Source organism: Eumetopias jubatus, unplaced genomic scaffold, assembly GCF_037043125.1.
Source record: "Eumetopias jubatus isolate StellerSeaLion01/CBP00866 unplaced genomic scaffold, mEumJub1_p1.0 scaffold_5, whole genome shotgun sequence".
Lineage (NCBI taxonomy): Eukaryota > Metazoa > Chordata > Mammalia > Carnivora > Otariidae > Eumetopias > Eumetopias jubatus.
The window spans coordinates 108,329,839-108,349,552 of record NW_028274811.1 but is presented as its reverse complement, the minus strand read 5'-3'; the positions used below and the strand labels follow the sequence as shown (position 1 = coordinate 108,349,552).

At 49.0% G+C, this 19,714-nt stretch overlaps 1 protein-coding gene across 3 annotated transcripts in view; it reads left to right on the top strand.

The window, feature by feature from the left end:
* Positions 1 to 15,282, top strand: part of LARP1 (La ribonucleoprotein 1, translational regulator) — a 51,929-nt gene extending 36,647 nt beyond the window's left edge. For 2 of the 3 annotated variants that reach the window (XM_028106534.2, XM_028106533.2), the window contains 11 exons: positions 2,073 to 2,247; positions 2,370 to 2,539; positions 4,368 to 4,760; positions 5,710 to 5,833; positions 5,959 to 6,164; positions 6,614 to 6,720; positions 7,576 to 7,727; positions 10,157 to 10,301; positions 13,039 to 13,148; positions 13,346 to 13,473; positions 15,046 to 15,282. In XM_028106534.2, coding sequence (XP_027962335.1) covers positions 2,073 to 2,247; positions 2,370 to 2,539; positions 4,368 to 4,760; positions 5,710 to 5,833; positions 5,959 to 6,164; positions 6,614 to 6,720; positions 7,576 to 7,727; positions 10,157 to 10,301; positions 13,039 to 13,148; positions 13,346 to 13,473; positions 15,046 to 15,255 — 1,920 coding nt within the window. In that variant the 3' untranslated portion in view covers positions 15,256 to 15,282. The remainder of the gene's footprint in view (positions 1 to 2,072; positions 2,248 to 2,369; positions 2,540 to 4,367; positions 4,761 to 5,709; positions 5,834 to 5,958; positions 6,165 to 6,613; positions 6,721 to 7,575; positions 7,728 to 10,156; positions 10,302 to 13,038; positions 13,149 to 13,345; positions 13,474 to 15,045) is intronic. The other variant, XM_088023489.1, reaches the window with a different exon arrangement.
* The last annotated feature ends 4,432 nt before the right edge of the window (positions 15,283 to 19,714 follow it).

The following is a 19,714-nucleotide window of genomic DNA, read 5'->3' as shown; positions in this document are numbered from 1 at the left end:
TGAGTTGATCCCCAATAACTTTCAAGGGTTTGGGTTTGTTTGGTTGTTTTTTTTGTTTTGTTTTGTTTTTTGCTTTAATGTCTTAGTATCATCACCAACCTGTGGATTCTGACATACTGCAGTTGTTTGAACCCATTGCAGTTCATATGCTGAATCCACTTGTCCCATCCGTGGCTAGTGGAACCCTGGTTGATCTGGTACGTTTCCTGCCTCAGATCTGGAATAAGCCATTTTTTCCAAGGAGTTCTAGGTCCTCTCTTCTGGGGAAATGGTATTGATGTACCACACGGTCTGAGTTATAGGGATGTTTGTTACTGCTTTGATTGGTCATTGTTTCTAGAGCCTTTTTTTTTTTTTTTAATACATCAGGAGATTATACTGATATTTTCTATTAAAGTTCAGGACTACAGGGTCGTTTCTTAACACCAATGATCTTTTATCGCTAATACTTTCTCCTATACCCCAAGTCCTGATTGCTGTTGACCTCAACATAATTACTCATTTCTTTTATTCAAGAGTTTATATACCTTATTCTCGTAATAATACCTCTACTACTACTAAAAACATGTTTTTTTCTACTTATACACTCAAATGACTGTATTTTTAAGTACTTGGAATAATCTTTGTGTAGTTTTGTCCCTAATTTGATGTACATTAGTTTTGTTAGTTTCATTTTGCTCTCAAGTTTTAGGGATTGCTTTTTCCCCTCCAATTTCTAATTTGTTTTGCATTTAGGTAAAACATTTACATGGTTCTAAAGTCAACACGGTATATTCCTAGAAGTCCAATTTAAAATTCTCTCACGTACGCCTTTCTCCTTTTATTCCCCTGTAGGCAACTCGTTTTGAATCCTTCCATTAAAAAAAAAAAGCAAATCCCTCTCAGTGTGTTTGTATCCTTCCCCTGTGTTAGTTAGATGGCAGCATGTAATGCATGCATTTCTTCACCTCTTCTTTCGTTTTCACTTAATACATCTGGGAGCTGACTGCGTAATAGTACTTCGTTCCTACTTAGAGTTGCATATATATCTTTCCGTATTTTTGCCAGTGTATCTTTGGTGTAGATTTCTAGAAGTGAGAAGACTGCACTACGGGGCAAATTGCAGACTGCTGGGTTCCCTTTCTTCAGTGACTTCTGCCAGCAGTATAGCGGAGTGCCTCTTGCCCCGGCCTCACCGACAGAGCGTGTTGTCATGTGTTGTGCTGTTGAAGTGTTTCCCCTTTCCACTAAAAAGATTTTTAAAGACAGCTCTCCTCCCTTCTCCACTCTTCATCCTTTTTCCTAGAGATAAACACCTGTAGCAGTTTTGAATCCTAGAAAAATATGTATGTAGTTTGTATGTTTTTATTTAAAAATTTGAACACTAGGGGCACCTGGGTGGCTCAGTTGTTAAGGGTCTGCCTTCAGCTCAGGTCATCATCCCAGGGTCCTGGGATCGAGCCCCGCGTCGAGCTCCCTGCTCAGTGGGAAGCCTGCTTCTCCCTCTCCCACCCCTGCTTTGTGTTCCCTCCCTCGCTATGTCTCTCTCTGTCAAATAAATAAATAAAATCTTAAAAAAAAAAAAATTCGAACACCAGTGGCGTCTTAGACACATTGACCTAGACCTGCTTTTTTATGGCTCTTTCCACCTCAGCACATGTGAGGCTATTTTTTAATGTCTGAGTCGTATACCACTGAATGGTAGTGCCATCATTTATTTTAAATTGTCTGTGTGGTGGCAAGTTGAGTAGTTTCCAATTTTCTCCATATTGCAGTGTTGCTGTGAATGGCTTTTTATTCAAATCTTACACATAATGTCATCTGTCTATGGCTGTGTTTCTCTGCGGGCAGATTAATGGATGTAGAGTGGCAAGGTCACAGGGCAGGTGTGTTTTCCATGTTGGTCCCCTTCTACAAGTTTGAACATCTCATCTGTCTGCCAGTTGTGGAAGATGGTGCCAGTTTTCTTACACCCCTGCCAGCACCAGACTCTTACCTGAGCTCGAGGGGCCCAGTCATCTGTCTGCCAGCCTCCAAGACCTCATTCTGTCCAAGTCTTTTCTCTGCATCGTCTCCTTCCTTCTCCCCTGCAGGCCCTAAAGGACAGCAAGGTGGTGGAGATCGTTGATGAGAAAGTACGCAGGAGGGAGGAGCCGGAGAAATGGCCTCTTCCTGGTCCCCCAATAGTGGATTATTCCCAGACCGATTTCTCCCAGCTTCTCAACTGCCCTGAGTTTGTGCCCCGTCAGCATTACCAGAAGGAAACAGGTAGGTCCTGCTGGCCTGTAGGTGCCTTTGTCTTGTCCTTGCCCCCCAGCCAGCAGACCTCCTTAGAGCTGGCATCAGGAGGAGGACTGGAAGGTTGAGGACGTCACCTTTCCACCCTTCAGAGTCAGCGCCTGGTTCTCCCCGTGCAGTCACCCCAGTGCCAACCAAAACAGAGGAGGTCAGCAACCTAAAGACGCTGCCCAAGGGCCTCTCTGCCAGCCTGCCTGACTTGGATTCGGAGAACTGGATTGAAGTGAAGAAGAGGCCGCGGCCGTCCCCAGCACGGCCCAAGGTGGGTGCGGCCCGGGACTCCGAGGGGCTCAGCCCCACAGGCTGGCGGGCTCTGGGGTTGTGATGCGAGCTGAGGTCAGCAGGGACTGTGGGAAAGCTCGTGGATGCCTGTCATTTTCCAGTGAGGATGACCTCTCAGCTCCCGCTGGGTGAGTTCCTGAGTGGCAGTCTTCACAGGAGGAAGTCCTGTGGCCCCTGGCAGCAGTGTCCCAGGTTTCTTGGTGTTTGGTTCTTTGTCTTGCCCCATTGAAATCGCTGGGGCTGCCGTAGTGCCTGAGTGTGCCCCCGTTGTCCCCTCTGTAAGCCACTCGGGCCCTGTGGAGAGCGAAGGGAAAGGGAGCAGACACATGGCCTGGATGTAGAGTTAGTCTAGATGAGAACACAGGTCTCCGAGCACTGATGGCTGTTGACCTTGGGAAGCTTGTTTAATATCTCAAGTCTTCAGTGTTCCCATCTTCAGATGAAAGAAAGAAGGGCTTAGACTGCTCTAGAAATTGTAAAGCAATATGCCAGTAGTACACGTTGAGTCCACCCCCAAGAAGTGTTTCCATTTCAAACTAAAACTGGTGCCTCCCTTCCAGGAGCAGATGTGTACTCCCATCTGCCCCATTCCGCATCTCCTCTTGGGAGATCTCTTTGGTCTGGGGCTTGTGAGAAGGCCTCATAGAGACGACCTTGGACTTTGGGTCTCTGAAAAATCTCTGTCTTCTTTTCCATTGTGCCGCTGTGACTGCCTCCCTCTTGTTCACACCCCAACTTTCCTCTCTTCTGGCTGTGCTCCTTCCCGGAGTGTCAGGGATCAGGCCAGAGTCATGACGAAAACAGTGGACAGGGACCTTATGAGGTCCAGGCCCACAGACTGTGAAGGTTTGGAAAGCAGACAGGCTTAGCCCCCATTCCAGAATTAGAGCCTTGCTTCCACCTGGCCTATCTTGAGCCTCAAAAGAGAGTAGGTTTGGAGTTTATATGAGAAGCTTTTTGCAAAGCAGGGAATTGACTTTTTGGATATAAATTGTGAGGTGGACAAATGCTTCTGCCCCAAAGTCTCAGATAAATTCATCCTAGCAACACTCTAAAATATTTTCTTTTTGCCAAAAGCACCCTGTTTTCTCTTGTCTCTGGAACATGCTGTTCTTTCTGCCTCATACACTCTTTGTCCCTGCCTTCATCTGGCCTACTTATGCTCATCCTTCTTCAGTGATTACGTCTCCCAGGAAGCCTTCCCAGGCTGTTCCCACTCCCACCTGTACTTGGTTAAGTGCCTCTCCCTGTGTAGTCCACAAATTTTATTTATAATCTTTACCAACACCACATTGCATTTGGCTGGCTGGTTGTTTGACTTTTCTCCCACAGAACTGTGAGCTGCCTTAAGTCCAAGAATTGTGTCTTCTGTAGGGCATTGTATCAGTGGGCTCTTGCTCACTCATCAAACAGTCGAGCATCTGCTATTGCTAGGTCCCGGTCTAAGTACTAAGGATATGATGGAAAGCAAGGCAGCCGTGGCCCCTGCCTGATGGAGCTTCCATTTTCTTGGAGAGATTTTGGATAGATGGAATGGATGGATTAACCTGTAGAACTTACGCTGTGTGCCCACCCCCAGGCTAGGTAAATGAGAGCACAGGTGGCTGTGGGGCCTTGTCACCTCATTGTGAATGACTGTGATGTGAGCTGGGAGAGAGGAAACCGAGAGTCCTGGGGGACTGGCTGCAGGGCTGGCAGCTGTGGCTTGCTGGCATGGCCAGGGCCTCCCTCTGGGCGGACAGCTACAGAGGCTGGTCCAAGGACCCCCTGGTGATCTCACCCCCCATCCTTGATCTTGCCCATTTTAGAAGTCAGAGGAGCCCAGGTTCCTCCACACGACCTCTCTGCCTCAGCAGCTGCCTTCTCAGCAGCTGATGTCCAAGGAGCAGGATGAGCAAGAGGAGCTAGATTTCCTGTTTGACGAGGAGATGGAGCAGATGGATGGGCGGAAGAACACCTTCACCGCCTGGTCTGATGAGGACTCTGACTATGAGATTGATGACCGGGATGTGAACAAGATCCTCATTGTCACCCAGACGCCACCTTATATGCGTCGGCACCCTGGGGGGGACCGCACAGGCAACCACACCTCGCGTGCCAAGATGAGCGCTGAGCTGGCCAAGGTCATTAACGATGGGCTCTTCTACTACGAGCAGGACCTGTGGACTGAGAAGTTTGAACCTGAGTATTCCCAGATCAAGGTGAGGCTCAGACAACAGCAGTGGCGGGCGGGGAGCGTGGAGTGTCTGTAACATTTGGGAAGGAGGAAGGCTCATCCGCTCTGTGCCCTTGGGCAGAGTCTCAGTATCCTCGTGTGTGAAAAGGGGGTAGTAATTGACACCCAGCTGGGGCATGAAGTGAGGAGAGATGTAGAGACACTTTGTAAGCTCTGTCACCATGAGAGACGATCACTGTGCCGCCTGAACGTCCATGTTTAATGTCCTGACAGTCAGCCACACTGGTGGGGAAGAGAAGAGAGATTGGATTGTTACTTCTCTTCTTAAAAATTTAGGCCTGGGCCGCCTGGGTGGCTCAGTCGTTAAGCGTCTGCCTTTGGCTCAGGTCATGATCCCAGCGTCCTGGGATCGAGCCCTGCATCAGGCTCCCTGCTCCACAGGAAGCCTGCTTCTCCCTCTCCCACTCCCCCTGCTTGTGTTTGCTCTCTGTCAAAAAATAAATAAAATCTTAAAAAAAAAAAAAATTCTTAGGCCTATATGAAAGTTTTCAGGAGCTTGTTTTGAGTATGGAAGATAGAGAAAAGACAGGTTTAAAAAAAAAAATCACTGCTGTCTGGAAACAGTCAAAACTTGTAGGGTTTTAGAGAGTAGCTCTGTGAGGTGAGCCTGTGTAGTAGTAAGCAGCAGGGCGTTTGGTGGAGGTGAGAGACGAGTCGGGTCTGTAGGGAGCTGCTCATCTGTCTTGCTGCAAAGGGGGCTGGGCAGGCGCTCAGTCCTTCTGGGTTGGCACACTCGTGCCCAGGTAACTGGGGCTGGGGAATGGTGTGGGGCAGCTGAGAGCCTGGGGACCAGAATTCCACGTATGTGGACGTGGGAGCTGCCCTCTGCGACTTCCTGCACGTCTTGATTCCTAAACAGGCTGGGGCAGTTTCTTACTAACATTGTCTCCCCACCCATCTTTTATCCTTTGCAGCAAGAAGTCGAGAACTTCAAGAAAGTCAACATGATCAGCCGGGAGCAGTTTGACACACTAACCCCAGAGCCCCCAGTGGATCCCAACCAGGAGGTCCCTCCTGGGCCACCCCGCTTCCAACAAGGTGAGAGAGAGGTGACACCTGGGACCCCAGCCTGAGTGGGCGAATACAGCCCTCTGACAGGGGGCCTCCCAGGTACAGACGGTCACAGGCCTACCCCTGCTCACTGGCCCGCTCTCCCTCTGCAGTCCCCACTGATGCCCTGGCCAACAAATTGTTTGGTGCTCCTGAGCCCTCCACCATCGCCCGTTCTCTACCAACCACTGTCCCAGAGTCGCCAAACTACCGCAATACCAGGACCCCCCGCACTCCCCGGACACCGCAGCTCAAAGACTCGAGTCAGACATCACGGTTTTACCCAGTAGTGAAAGAAGGACGGACGCTAGATGCCAAGGTGAGGCGCTCCTGCTGGGGGGCTAAGAGTCTTGGGCTCACTTAACTACGTTCCAGTGCTTTGCTGCTTTCCCTTGCCTAAGCCAAGAGACGGCCAAATCCCAGACCTGCTCTGTGTTCTTAGGCTGGTGGGCCCACCCGGGATCGAGTGGCCACATCTGAGAGAGGGACTGGGTGTGGAGGTGGTGGCCCCATGTCATCATGATAAGGCCCAAGGAGGATTGACCACATGTGGATCCTTGGGCTCCCAAGCCTCGATTTCCTCACCTCTGAGACCGGCATACCATTTCCTGGCTCAGAGCTGTGAACCTCATGTGTGAGAGGCTAGATATGAAAATGCTTTGTAAATTGTGAATAACTCACACACATGAGGGGATCTTAGTCCTATAAATGCTTGGTGTTCCTCAGAGTTCTGTGAGTTAATAGCAAATTCTGGACTGACCTTTGCAGATGCCTCGGAAAAGGAAGACAAGACACAGCTCAAACCCGCCCCTGGAGAGTCATGTGGGCTGGGTGATGGATTCCCGCGAGCACAGGCCCCGGACGGCTTCCATCAGGTGCCAGCATGGTGGAGAGGAGAGATGAGGCTGACGGCAGGGTGGGTGGGAAAGCCAGGCAGTTGACGGGACCAAGAAGGAACCTCTTTGGTCTCTAAATTAAAGAAAGGGACCCTTATTAACCTAAATCCAAAAATCGAGACGTCTAGAAAAGGTAATCCAGGGCCTGGGAAGGTTTTCCCAAAGAAGTGGTGTCACAGCCACCTGGGACCAGATTCTCTCAGAGAGAAGAATATCTGTGAATTGATTTCAGGGGTGATATGTGCTGCCTGCCTCAGGATAGCCAGGTCATTAAATAAAAATAAAGATTCCTGGGCCCCATCCTAGATGCACTGACTCAGCTTCTTGGGGGTAGGGTTCAGGTCCTCCCCTCCCCCCCCCGCCCCTGAAAATTGCCCCGGTGTTCCCTGTTCAAGAGCAACATTTGGGAGCCCCTGTCCTGTGCACTCTCCTCCCTGCAGAGATGGTGCAGACGGAGAATAGGCATGGTTAAAGGAAAACACAGATGGACTACCCCATAATAGCTCATCAAAGAAAGTTAAAGGTGAACTTGGGATAAATAAATGCTTCTAAAGCTCGGATTTGGGCATTGTGCCGATCTGGGATGTAAAACAGTCCATGACCCAGGTCAAGTTTCCCAGTCTCTGAGCCTCAGTGGCTGCTTCGTAAAACCCACCAAAGGTCAACTCGAGTGATTCGGGCTGAAGGATGTAAGTTGGCCTTCCACAGTACTTAGGGCTCTTTGTTGCCCTTTGAGAGGCTCGAGCTTGGCTAATGGAACAGAGGGGCTCCTCCTCACCTGATGGCCAGCCGCTCCAGGGAACCCGGTGACACTGTCTCTCTCCTGGCCTCTAGCTCCAGCCCCTCAGAAGGGACACCTGCAGTTGGCAGCTATGGCTGTACGCCTCAGTCTCTGCCCAAGTTCCAGCATCCTTCCCACGAGCTGCTCAAGGAAAATGGCTTCACACAACACGTCTACCACAAGTACCGTAGGCGCTGCCTTAATGGTAAGAAGCACAGGGGCAGAGGGCCCTAGCCTTTGGGGCCACTACTTAAGTCCAGAATTTAAGTGCTGGTGGAGCAGGTGATACTGCTTTCTCTGACCTTAGAGCAAGAAGGATTGCAGTTAGACTTGGGCCAGGTAGTTTTGGGATATAGGAGGCTAAAAGAATCTGATACTGAGAACATTTCTGTTCTTTGATCCTTCTCTATTGATAATAAAAAATACCAAAAGTTTATCTATTTCTGGCATGACTGCTAAGTCAACTATTGTCCACTGTGATCTACTGTTGATCATAAAAGGGTGTGCATGGGGTGGCATAGATTCTCTAGAGCAGGGGTGGCTTAACCATGGCCTGTGGACCAAATCCAGCTAGCTACCTATTTTTGTACAGCCCCTGAGCTAGGAACAATTTTTACATTTTTAAGGGGTTATGAAGGAAAAAGAGAGGAACTTATGACCGAGACCACATGAAGCCTGTAAAGCCTAAAGTATTTACTCTGGTCTTTGATAGGAAAAAGTTTGCTGACCCCTGCTCTTAGAAGACAGTGTAAGGAAAGAATCTCTAAGATATTCCCATGTGTTTCCTTTTATCACAGAATGAGATGTCTCTTAACTGTAGGATTCTGTCAGGTTGGCTGTAAAGATGCTCAGAAGCAGCCTTAGTGCTCCCCTGTAGTTCTCGCTAACTGCCGCACCCCTTTTCAGTTAGCAGCACAGGGCTGCTGAATGCTCACTCATCTGCCTTACTCCGTGTGCTTGTGTGTGGTGACCGCATTATGGAGCTAGAACTCACATACTCCACAGTTGACCCATTTAAAGTGTATGGTGCAGTGGCTTTCAGTATATTCCAGAGTTGTGTGTCTATCCCCAGAATTGATGTTAGAACATTTTCATCACCACCGGAAGAAACCCTGTGCCCCTTACAGGTCACTTCCCATCTCCATCGCTGCAGCTCCTCCCAGGCCTGCACAACCTCCAGTCTGGGTGGACTTACCGGTTCTGGGCTTTTCTTGGCAATACAGTCATCTAATCAGCAGTCCTTTGTGACTGGCTTCTTCTTGAGCATGCAGTTCTCACACTTCATCTCCGTTGTAGCATGGCGCCGGTGCTTCATTCCTCTCCTTGGCCCTGGTGGCACTCCAGCAGAGGGAGGATACGTCGCGTCATGTCTGTCTGTCCGTCACTGATGGGCCTTTGGATTTCCACGTTCCGTTTATGATGAATAATGCCGCTATGAACATGTCCATTTTTTGTGGATGTAGGTTTTCATTTGCAGGGTCATGTGATAACTCTTGTGTTTAACCTTTGGAGGAATTGTGAGACTGTTCTCCAAAGCGGGGCCACCATTTGTTGTTCCTGACAAAGTATGAGGCTTCTGAGGGCTCCCTGTCCTCCCAACACTTGTTGTCTATCTTTCTGATGATCGCTATCCTAATAGGTGTGAGGTAGATAGGTGATACCTCCTCGTGGTTTCCATTTGCGTTTCCCCAATAGCTGTTCATGTTGAACATTTTTTTCATGTGCTTATTGGCCATTTGTATATCTTTGGAGAAATGTCCATTCAGATCCTTTGCCTACTTTTTTAACTAGATTATTTGTCTTTATTATTAAATTATAAGAGTTCTTTATATATTCTAGGTACAAGTCCTTTAACAGATTTCATGATTTGCAAATACTTTTTCCCCACTCTGGGTTGTTTTCTCACTTTGTTGATACTGTCCTTTGAAGCACAGAGGTTTTTAGTTTTTTATTTTATTAATTTTTTTAAGATCTTATTTATTTATTTGACAGAGATAGAGAACACAGTAGGCAGAGCGGCAGGCAGAGGCAGAGGGAGAAGCAGACTCCCCGCTGAGCGGGGAGCCTGATGCGGGACTCGATCCCAGGACCCTGGGACCATGACCGGAGCCCAAGGCAGATGCTTAACCGACTGAGCCACCCAGGCGCCCCTAGGTTTTTTAATGATACTAAATATATCTCTTCTTTTGTTGTTTGTGCTTTGGTGTTGTGTATTTTTAATGTTACCATTTTGTAATTGTTAATATTGTAGGACTCTGAAAATAATGATTGGTGATGAATAATGAATATAAGTTGTTGGATTGCCAAATTATTTGTTCATGCTTTTCCTTGTTCTAACTACGCTTGTGAGCAGGAGTATTTGAGGTGAACAGCTAGACCACGGTGACCTGGTTTAGAAGCTGATGCCACCTGCTTGTGTTGAGGTCAGGTCCAGTGTCCAGCAGCAGGGCCTGACATAGGATAGTGCTCAGTAACTGTCTCTTCAAAGACCAAAAGGACAGGCGATGAGCAAAGGAATTGGGAGGGGAGGGGGTATAGGAGAAAGGACCAAAGTCCTTGATCCCAAGAACATTTGTCCCCTGAATCACAGGCAGTGTGACCCTGATCCGTCTTTCCTCCTTCCTCCCCCATCAGAGCGGAAACGCTTGGGCATTGGCCAGTCTCAGGAGATGAACACTCTCTTCCGCTTCTGGTCCTTCTTCCTCCGAGATCACTTCAACAAGAAGATGTATGAGGAGTTTAAGCAGCTGGCTCTGGAGGATGCCAAAGAAGGCTACAGGTGAGCGGCATGGGGGGGTGCAGGCTGGGGGGGGTTGGGGTCTGGCTGGTGCTTGCAGGGGCTTGAGGAGTCCCTGGTGGGTCCGCCTCCAGAAGTGTAACCAAAAATCTCTGTGTGTATCCCAAATATACTTTATAAAAAGATGATGATTTTTGAATGAGTAATAATGTTCACATGGTTCAAAATGCAAAGAGGTCAAAAGTTATATCATGAGAAGTCTCCTCATCCCTGTTCACCTGCCTCCAGTTCCTTTCCCCACAGATAGCAAGCATGGTCAGAAACCTGAGGCCTTACCTAAAAATACTTCACTTGTGTAAGCAAGAATATCCCTGTAGTCTCCCACTAGGCCCCTGTTGTTTACACAGAGGATAGCCTCTATTAGATACTATTTTGCACCTTTTTTAATACTGTGTTTTTTTAAAGATTTTATTATTTATTTGTTTGTTTATTTATTTATCAGAGAGAGAGAGAGCACAAGCAGAGGGGAGCAGCAGGCAGAGGGAGAAGGATGTGGGGTTCGATCCCAGGACCCTGGGACCATGACCTGAGCCGAAGGCAGACACTTAATGACTGAGCCACCCAGGTGTCCCTAATACTGTATTTTAGAGATCATTTTGTATCCATACGTAAATAACTTTCTTGTTCCTTTTTATAGCCTGTACAGTCTTACCCTGTATGGATGTACCATAGCTTATTTAACCAGTCTCCTGTTAATAGATATTTTGGTTGTTTTCAGTATTTTGCTATTAAAAAACAAATACCTGGGGTGCCTGGGTGGCTCAGTGGGTTAAGTGTCTGCCTTTGGCTCAGGTCATGATCCCGGGGTCCTGGGATCAAGCCCCTCATCGGGCTCCCTGCTCGACGGGGACCCTGCTTCTCCCTCTGCCTGCTGCTCCCCACTGCTTGTGCTCTCTCTCTCTCTGACAAATAAATAAATAAAATATTAAAAACAAAAACAAATACCTTTAGAAGACACCTTTCTTCCCCCCAAGTAAAAGGTTTTCTCTATAAGTGATTTGAAAAGTACAGAAATGTTTAAAGAAGCCGGAGGGAAACACGCTTCAATCCAGAGATAACCAGTGTTAATGTCCTGCCATATTTAATGCATTTAGATCATCACATGAATGCCATCTTGTGTCTTACTCATCATGTATAAGCATGAGCGTTTTTCCGTGTTGTTAAAATATTTAACTTTTTTGCCTTCTTATAGAAACTTGTACATGCTTTTTGCTGGAAGTTTAGAAAATATAGATAAGATCATTTGAAAATCCCAACTCCCAGAGATAACCAGTGTTAATATATTTAAGTATGTACCCTTCCAGACTTTGCATGCATGTGTGGATGTGAAAATTGCATATTTGTTTATAAAATGGGCTCATTCTCCCATAACATTTTGAAACATATCTTTTCCACTTGATAATCTATCATAAGTATCTCTCAGTATCCCTCATTGTATATTTACATTATAATTTTTTTGAAAGATTTATTTATTTGAGAGGGAGCGAGCGAGTGAGCAAGCATGCACACGCGTGGTGGGGAGGGGCAGAGGGAGAGGGAGAGAGAAACTCCCAAGCCGACTATGCTCATTGTGGAGCCCAACATGGGGCTTGATCCCATAACCCTAAGATCACTACCTGGGCTGAAACCAGAAGTTGGACACTCAACTGACTGTGCCACCTGGGTGCCCCTACGTTGTAATTCCTAATAGCTTATATTCTGTTGTACAGATTTACCATGATTTTTCTTAACTACTTCTCTAAGACATTTAAATTTTGTTTAATAATGTCATGAACAGTTTTGTACATCCGTAAAATATAAAAATGTATTTTTGGTCATTTTCTTGGCATGTTCCTAGAAGTAAATTTTTTTTTTTTTTTTTTTTTAGATTTTATTTATTTATTTGAGAGAGAGCAAGCACAAGTGCAGGGGGAGGGGCAGAGAGAGAGGGAGAAGCAGACTCCCCGCCACCGAGAAGGAACCCCAGTGCGGGGCTCGATCCCAGGACCCCAAGATCACGACCTGAGCCGAAGGCTTAGGTGCTTAACCGACTGAGCCACCCAGGTGCCCCAGAAGTAAAATTTCTGAAGTCAGATAGCAGACCTACTAATTGACACAGTCATATGACTTTGTAGAGAGCTCATCCCAAGGATTGGCAAACTTTCTGTAAAGGGACAGATGAGAAGTATTTTAGGCTTTTCAGGACATGGGGTGGGGGGCGGTCTCTGTCACAACTACTCAGCTCTGCTCTTCTAGCACAAAGCAGCCAGTGACTTCAGGAACAAATGAGTGTGGGCAGGGGGCCCTTGTTCATTTGGCTAGAGTTTGCTGACCCCTGGCAAATCATAAACTGCTAGACCCCACTTAGACTAGCATTAAATGTTAGCCTTCTTAAAGATTAGTTACCATTTTCTTTTTTTTTTTTTTTTAAGATTTTATTTATTTATTTGAGAGAGAGAGAATGAGACAGAGAGAGCAGGAGGGGGGGAGGGTCAGAGGGAGAAGCAGACTCCCCGCTGAGTGGGGAGCCCGATGCGGGACTCGATCCCAGGACTCCGGGATCATGACCTGAGCCGAAGGCAGTCACTTAACCAACTGAGCCACCCAGGCGCCCTAGTTACCATTTTCTTGATAATCCATCTGCTTAAACGGTTTCCTAGTTCACTGATGATGCAGGTGCGTTTCCTTGTTTTACAAATAAAGAAACTGTGACCCAATTTCACTGGCTTGTGTTCCACAGATATGGTTTGGAGTGCCTTTTTCGATACTACAGTTATGGCCTGGAAAAGAAGTTCCGGCTGGACATCTTCAAGGATTTTCAGGAGGAAACGGTGAAGGACTATGAAGCTGGTGAGAGCTGAGTTGGAGCTCTGCAGGGCCTGGTCATCCAGGTCTTCTTTCCCTTCTCCCTGCCCAGGTCAACCCGGGTCAGCCTGTGTATCAGTTTCATCCCACCTCCTGCTCCCCTGAGCCTCTTTATTCTCAACTCCTCACCAGTCCGGCTTCTCTCTGACCTTCTCTCTACCTCTGCCTCTTCTTTCCTGTAGGCCAACTCTATGGACTGGAGAAGTTCTGGGCCTTCTTGAAATATTCCAAAGCCAAAAATTTGGACATTGACCCCAAACTTCAAGAATACCTCGGCAAATTCCGACGTCTCGAAGACTTCCGAGTGGATGTGAGTGAAAGTCTCTCATCTTTCTCACCCCTCTCCTGGACAGAAAACTGGACCAGAGATCAGGATACCTGGTTCTGGTCCCAGCTGTGCCACTAGCCTAGGGACCCTTTCCCCCCATCGGTCCTTAGTGTCTTCACCTGTAAAATAGAGGATGAGAAGGTGGACACTGACAGCTAATTGGAGGGGGTTGTATGGTTGCTCCTGCCTCCTTCCCATGGTCCTGTAGCTAGCTGAATATCATAATGGTCTCTCCCTTTTGTCTCCTACCCCTCCTTGCTGGTGAGCCCTAGTCAGCCATTACTAGTTGACTGGGATGAGTACCCAGGTAAATTGGGTTTTTTCTCTCTTTCCTTGCTTTTTCTGGAAGAGGCCAGTTCCAACCATAGAAGTTTGTAAGTTATGTTTAACACCCCACCATCGCCGCCACCAGCCCTATCTTCTTGTAACAGTGACTCAATGGTGCCACCCAGTGGTGGGTCAGGGTTATTGCTACTGGGCATATCCAGGGAAGCAGTAGAGTGATGGATGTCTCTGTTTTAAGTGCTTCAGAGACTCCAGAGATAAGTGAGACTTTCTTTCTTTCAGGGGGTTTGTAATGTAGTAGAGCTGTGCTGGTCATCTTATTCCCTTGAAACCTTTTAGCAAAAAGACAAATATAAGTAAATAGCAGTAAGAGTCCTTACATGTATTAAAAAATTGCCATTGAGTGATTCCTGTGTGCCAGGCACTGTGCTAGGCACTTTATATTGAGCTCCTTGAAGCTTTACAATGTGGTGAGGAGGCAGGGTTTATTGTTGCTTTTGCTGTACCGGTGGGTAAATGGAAGCCCACAGCCGCCCAGTGAGATGGTGGCAGTGCTGCTCAGCCCTCCCAGGATAAAGATGAATCTGTTTTCTTCCATCCTTAAGCACCTCATTGCTTGGGGGTTGGGCGGGGGGGGACACATGTACAGAGAAGCCTTGTAGCAGGAAGACCTGTGGAGGGTGGGACAAGAAGGGCTGAGCTCTGGCCCCCAGAAAGGGAAGGAAATGTCCTCGAGGTCACTGGACCTTTGGTAGCCGTGAGGCCAGACTGGATCATGGTCTGACTCTTAGGTCAGTGTCCTCTTTAGGGCTTAGAAGGAGATGAGGCAGTCCCCTGGAGCATCTGGGCCCTCTGAGTGGAGATGTCTCAGCATATTGCATGCCACAGGCCCCGCATCATCCCTTCTCAGAAAGGGAGCAGAGACTTGTGTGGGTGAGGGCCTGGGCTTCAGAGGTAGGTGGGTCGAGTTCACGTTTTGTTGGCACTGGTTATAAGATGTGGGACCTTGGGCAAATTATTTCTTTGTGCTTTACTTTTGGGATGATCGTGTCTCCATCAAAGGGCGGTGCAGAGCCCCATGAGTGAATGTGCGGAAAACAGCGTGGGGCTGGGCATCTTGGCACAGAGATGTGCTTCATAAAACTGGTAATTAGTTTTTAAGGTTATACCTGTTATCTACATTTGGAGGTAAGAAGTCTCCAGAGAGCCCTGGCAAGGAAGGGGGTGTGGGTAGTGGCCCCTAATCACCTGTGACTCCCTCTGTTACAGCCCCCCATGGGTGAGGAGGGCAACCACAAGCGACATCCAGTGGCAGCAGGAGGTGGCGGCGGTGAGGGCAGGAAGCGGTGCCCCTCCCAGTCTTCCAGCAGGCCCACCACCATGATCAGCCAACCTCCCACACCACCCACTGGCCAGCCCGTCCGGGAAGATGCCAAATGGACAAGCCAGCACTCGGACACACAGACTTTGGGAAAGTGAAAAGCCTGTTAGCCCTGGGGTTTTTGGGGGGGGGGGAAGGGGGGGTGGGCGAAAGTCCATGGGGGTGCCCAGTCCCAGGAGAGGGGACAGAGAAGGGACAGGCCTAGAGTCATTAGAATGGGCCTTCGTGCTGAGTAGCAACATGTACACCATTTGGGCTATCAGAGGTACCCCTGGGCAGGAGCCTCCACACATCCCCTTCTCCCTCCTCTCTCCATGACTCTTCTTCACATCCTAGCTTCTTCTAAGGGGGGGAGGGAAAGGGGGAGATTTTTTTTATATATATATATATATATATATATCAAGTTTTAAATTATTGATAGTTCGTCTGGATTACCAAAATCACTCTGTAGCCCTGCCCGCGGCTGGTAGGCCGCCACCCTGGTTCCCACCCACAGCCTCCTCCTGCTCCCCCTCAAGCCAACTATGCAGCCCACAAGAAGGCCCTGTGGGCCCCATTGCCCAGCACAGTCCCATGGAAGGCTCTGGCAGCGTCCCTGGGCCCCACGAGCACCAGCCCCCTGATCATCTGGGGCTTGCCATCACCATGTTCTCCCCCTGCTGTCCCCACCATGCCCTTCTGCCATCTTCTGGGAGAAGGAAACCAAAGGATCTAGAAGTGGGGGCGGGGGAAGGTTTCATCCTCTCCCCACCCCCCTCTCCCCATACCCCTTACTCCCCAGCCCAGAGAGACGCTGCTCATACCAGAAAAGACTATTGAAAGATGATTTATTTTATTTTTCTCTGACCTTTCCATCCTTGGAAGAAAAAAAAAAAAAAGACAAAATCGACCATAAAAGACCAAAAAAATAAATCAGAAAACCCCCACCTAATCCACAGAAAGTGATGTCTTTCCCCTACCCTTGGATTTTGTTTTTTGTTTTGTTTTGTTCTTGGAAATAATATTTTTTTAAAAGTTGCCTTATTGTGGAGCGGGAATCTGAAATACCCAAATGCCTGTTTTCCTCGGCGGAGTCACCTCGAAGAGCTCACACCTTCTCTGGACGTGCCTGGGCTGGCTTGGCTAGAATCTTTCTCTGGACTGAGTTGCATGTACAGTGCCTCCTGCCTGTAGGCAAGAGAGTTGGGGGCGGCTCCGATCAGAGCCGTGCCCGAAATACCCCTGCTGTTGCATCGTTGGAAGCTGACGTCCTGTGTCTGTACTCTGCTGCCACTGTCGTGTCCTCGCTCTGCTTGCTGTTGCTTCATGACAGGCCCAGTCCTGCCATGACACCCTTCATCCTACCCTTGGAACCCCAAGGCCAGGTTGGCTTCAAACTGTTGAAGAAGAGCATTGGCCTGGACCTGGGACACACTTGGCCTCAGCTTGACCGTCTCCCCCACCTCCAAGGGGAAAGGCGAACACCTGGCAGCTGAGGCTTGGAAATGTGTTGCCCTGAAAGATCTGAGACCTCAAGGAGGCTTTGTCTCCGAACAGGTGGAGAAGGATGCCATTCTCCTCCCTCGGGTCTGGTGGGGTCTCCCCATCTTGCATCCCCCCTCTGCAAGCCATCTCTGCCCACCCTCCAATTGACCCTGCCTGGGAACGAGGGATGAGGAGGATTTGGGGGCTGGGGGGAATCCTGCCAGTTGGAGAAGCCCCGCGGCAGGAAGGTATATGTGGACATAGAGTATACCTGACTTCTCTTCTCCAGCCACTGACTGCTTGGGTTGGGCTGTGAGTGATAATGGAATGGCTGGAGTTCTCCTGGCTTCCGAAGCTGGGGAGGGTGACGAAGGACTGACCCACACAGGTTGAGCTGTGTGCCGGGTGCGGGCGTGGCGACACGTTCACCGCTGGTGGGGGCCGGGCAGCACAGAGAAGCTGATGGCAGTGTCGCCGCATCGCTGACACTTCTCAGCCCTCCTTTTTTAACCGCTTCCTCTGGGGGGCCCAAAGACCGGGAGCGCTAGACAGTATCCCAGGCTGGCACGGGCTTGCCCTCTGCTTTCGGCCTGTGTCCTTCCCCACCTCTGCCCTCCCAGTGGTTCGTATGTGGGAAGCCCACCTCAGTTCCTGTGACCCGCTTGTCTCGGAAGTCAAGGATGAGTGTCTGGTCTCTGCTCTGAAAGTGGGATCTGGGCCTTTCCCTGCTGTCTGGTACCTGCCCCACGTTGTACCAGACACCGGACTCCTGTGCCCCCTCTTCCTTCCCTTTTTACCCCCTTTCTTTCCTTCGGATCGCTCAGCCCTGTACTGTATCCAGCACCGTAGAACCTCACTGTTTGTCCTCTGCTGGGTTTGGGGGCACAAGGAAGCCTTGGGGGTGTGCAGAAAGGCTTTTCTCATCTAGAGTTTACTCCCAGGCCAGGGGGCTGCCATCCCCTCCCTGATCCTCCCACAGACACCCTAGAGAGAGGAAGCCCCTTCGGGGTGGGGAGGTGAGGACTTCATCTCAACGCAGGCTGAGGACGGGGGGAGGGGGCTTTTATTTTTTTCCTTTTTTTGTAACATGTTAGGAGTTAATGTTGCAAAGAGTAGTTTACATCTTCACTTTCTGAAGACACTTGAATTTAGGACCGACGTATCTGTGACAGGCATGCCAGGAGCGGCCAGAGCCATTGGGGCTTGCCGCTTCTCACCCACCACTCTCCCGTGGGGGTCCAAGACCTGAGACACAAAGCAGCAGCCTGCCCAAACCCTTCTCATCCTGTACCCTTCCATGACTGGTCCACTCCAATACGACCTCTGGGCATCAAACATCACAAGGTCTGTGTGCCTCAGCCCTGCTAAGGGGCAGGTTTCTCTCGCCCTCTTCTGAACCTGGGAGCAAATGCACTACCCGTAGAGAGTGGCTGCCTGGCCCTGCCCCAGCCTGGATCCCCGGGGCTCGGGTCCAGGTGCTGAGACCCCATGTCAAAGTTGTTAACGTTTTTGTTTTGTTCCATTGTAGCTCTTCTTTTTTTTCCAAAACCCTTTCCTGATGATTGATTTTACAAAAGAAAGTAAGCTGCTCAGAAGGCCCTGGAAGTGGGGAGGAGGGGCAAGGAAGATGACTAGACTAGACGAGGGGCAAGGGCGGGTGGGGGTGGGTTTTGGTTTTGGTTTTGGTTTTGGTTTTTGCCCAAAAGCCTGGGTACAGCGGTCTGGATCATCTGGTGCCCTCATGAGTGGGACCCGAAGTATGTCCTGTGTGAAAGGGTCCCTGGATTTGCCCCAGCCCCCACGCTCTCCTTCAGCCATGTTGATGGCAGAGGCAGAGAAGATCAGAACTTATAGCCCATTTCTCACTGGAGAGGAAAACTTGTCGTCTGGCTTTGCGGAGAAGGTTCCACCTTATGCTCATAGTACATTATCTTTACCATGTGCTAGGATATCACATTTAAAAGGACAAAATGTAAAATACTTGAATGAGCTTGTATTATAACATTAATATTATTGAGAGTATCTGCTTTCCAGGCTGAAGTGATTCATTCATTATTCTAGTCCTGCTTTAGTCCTTTGTAATTTGTGGTAATTATGCTTTTCTTTTTAATACAAAAAAAATGTATAAAAATAAAAACTTGAAAAGGCAAAATACTGGCTGGTCTCCCATCTGGGGTACAGCTCTTGAGGGATGGAGCCTGGTTAGGGTTCCCTTAGATCCAGGGGAACACTGCACTCGGAATGTGTACATGAAAGCTTTGCAGGGCTCTGCCCTTGGGCTTGTGAGGAATCTGCCTAGGGAACAGACTCCCGAGGCAGCTAATGAATGCATCCAGGTGAATTCCTCAGTGCTTTTTTTTTTTTTTTAAGATTTATTTATTATTTATTTTGAGAGAGTGAGAAAGAGAGAGAGTACATAAGAGGGGGGAGGGTCAGAGGGAGAAGCAGACTCCCCGCTGAGCAGGGAGCCCGATGCGGGACTCGATCCCGGGACTCCAGGATCATGACCCGAGCCGAAGGCAGTCGCTTAACCAACTGAGCCACCCAGGTGCCCATTCCTCAGTGCTTTTGAGAGCTTCTGCCAACCTTGAATTCACACCCATCTTGTGTCTTAGGTGAGACACGGCAGTGATAGCCGGAGCCACAGAACGGAGAGCTGTCAGTGCAGCAGCTCCGGGGGCTTCTGCCCATTTGCCCGGCTCCCAGGATTTCCATCCTCTGGCTGTGGCCTGGCATCTTGTAAGGAGACAGCCAGGAAGGTTGCCGTGATGCCTCACACACGGCCCGCACAGCCGCTCACCGAACAGACTTCCCCGCTAGGGTGTAGAGGACTAACGGTTCAGCACTCTGTGGCCTTAGAGGAATCCAGGTCAGCCAGCGAGCCCTGAGGATTGAAGCTAGGAAAGGCTGGAATGGTGACTATACCCCACCCCACCCGTGACTGGCCCCTGGGCTATTGGTGGCTTTTCACTGACCCGTGAAGCCAGGTACTGGCCAGGAGTAACATTCAGAATGCTAGTCTGGCCTCGATGTAGAATTACAAAACTAGAAGTGAGGCATGGCCTTCCTTACTCAATCTGACAACTCATTCAT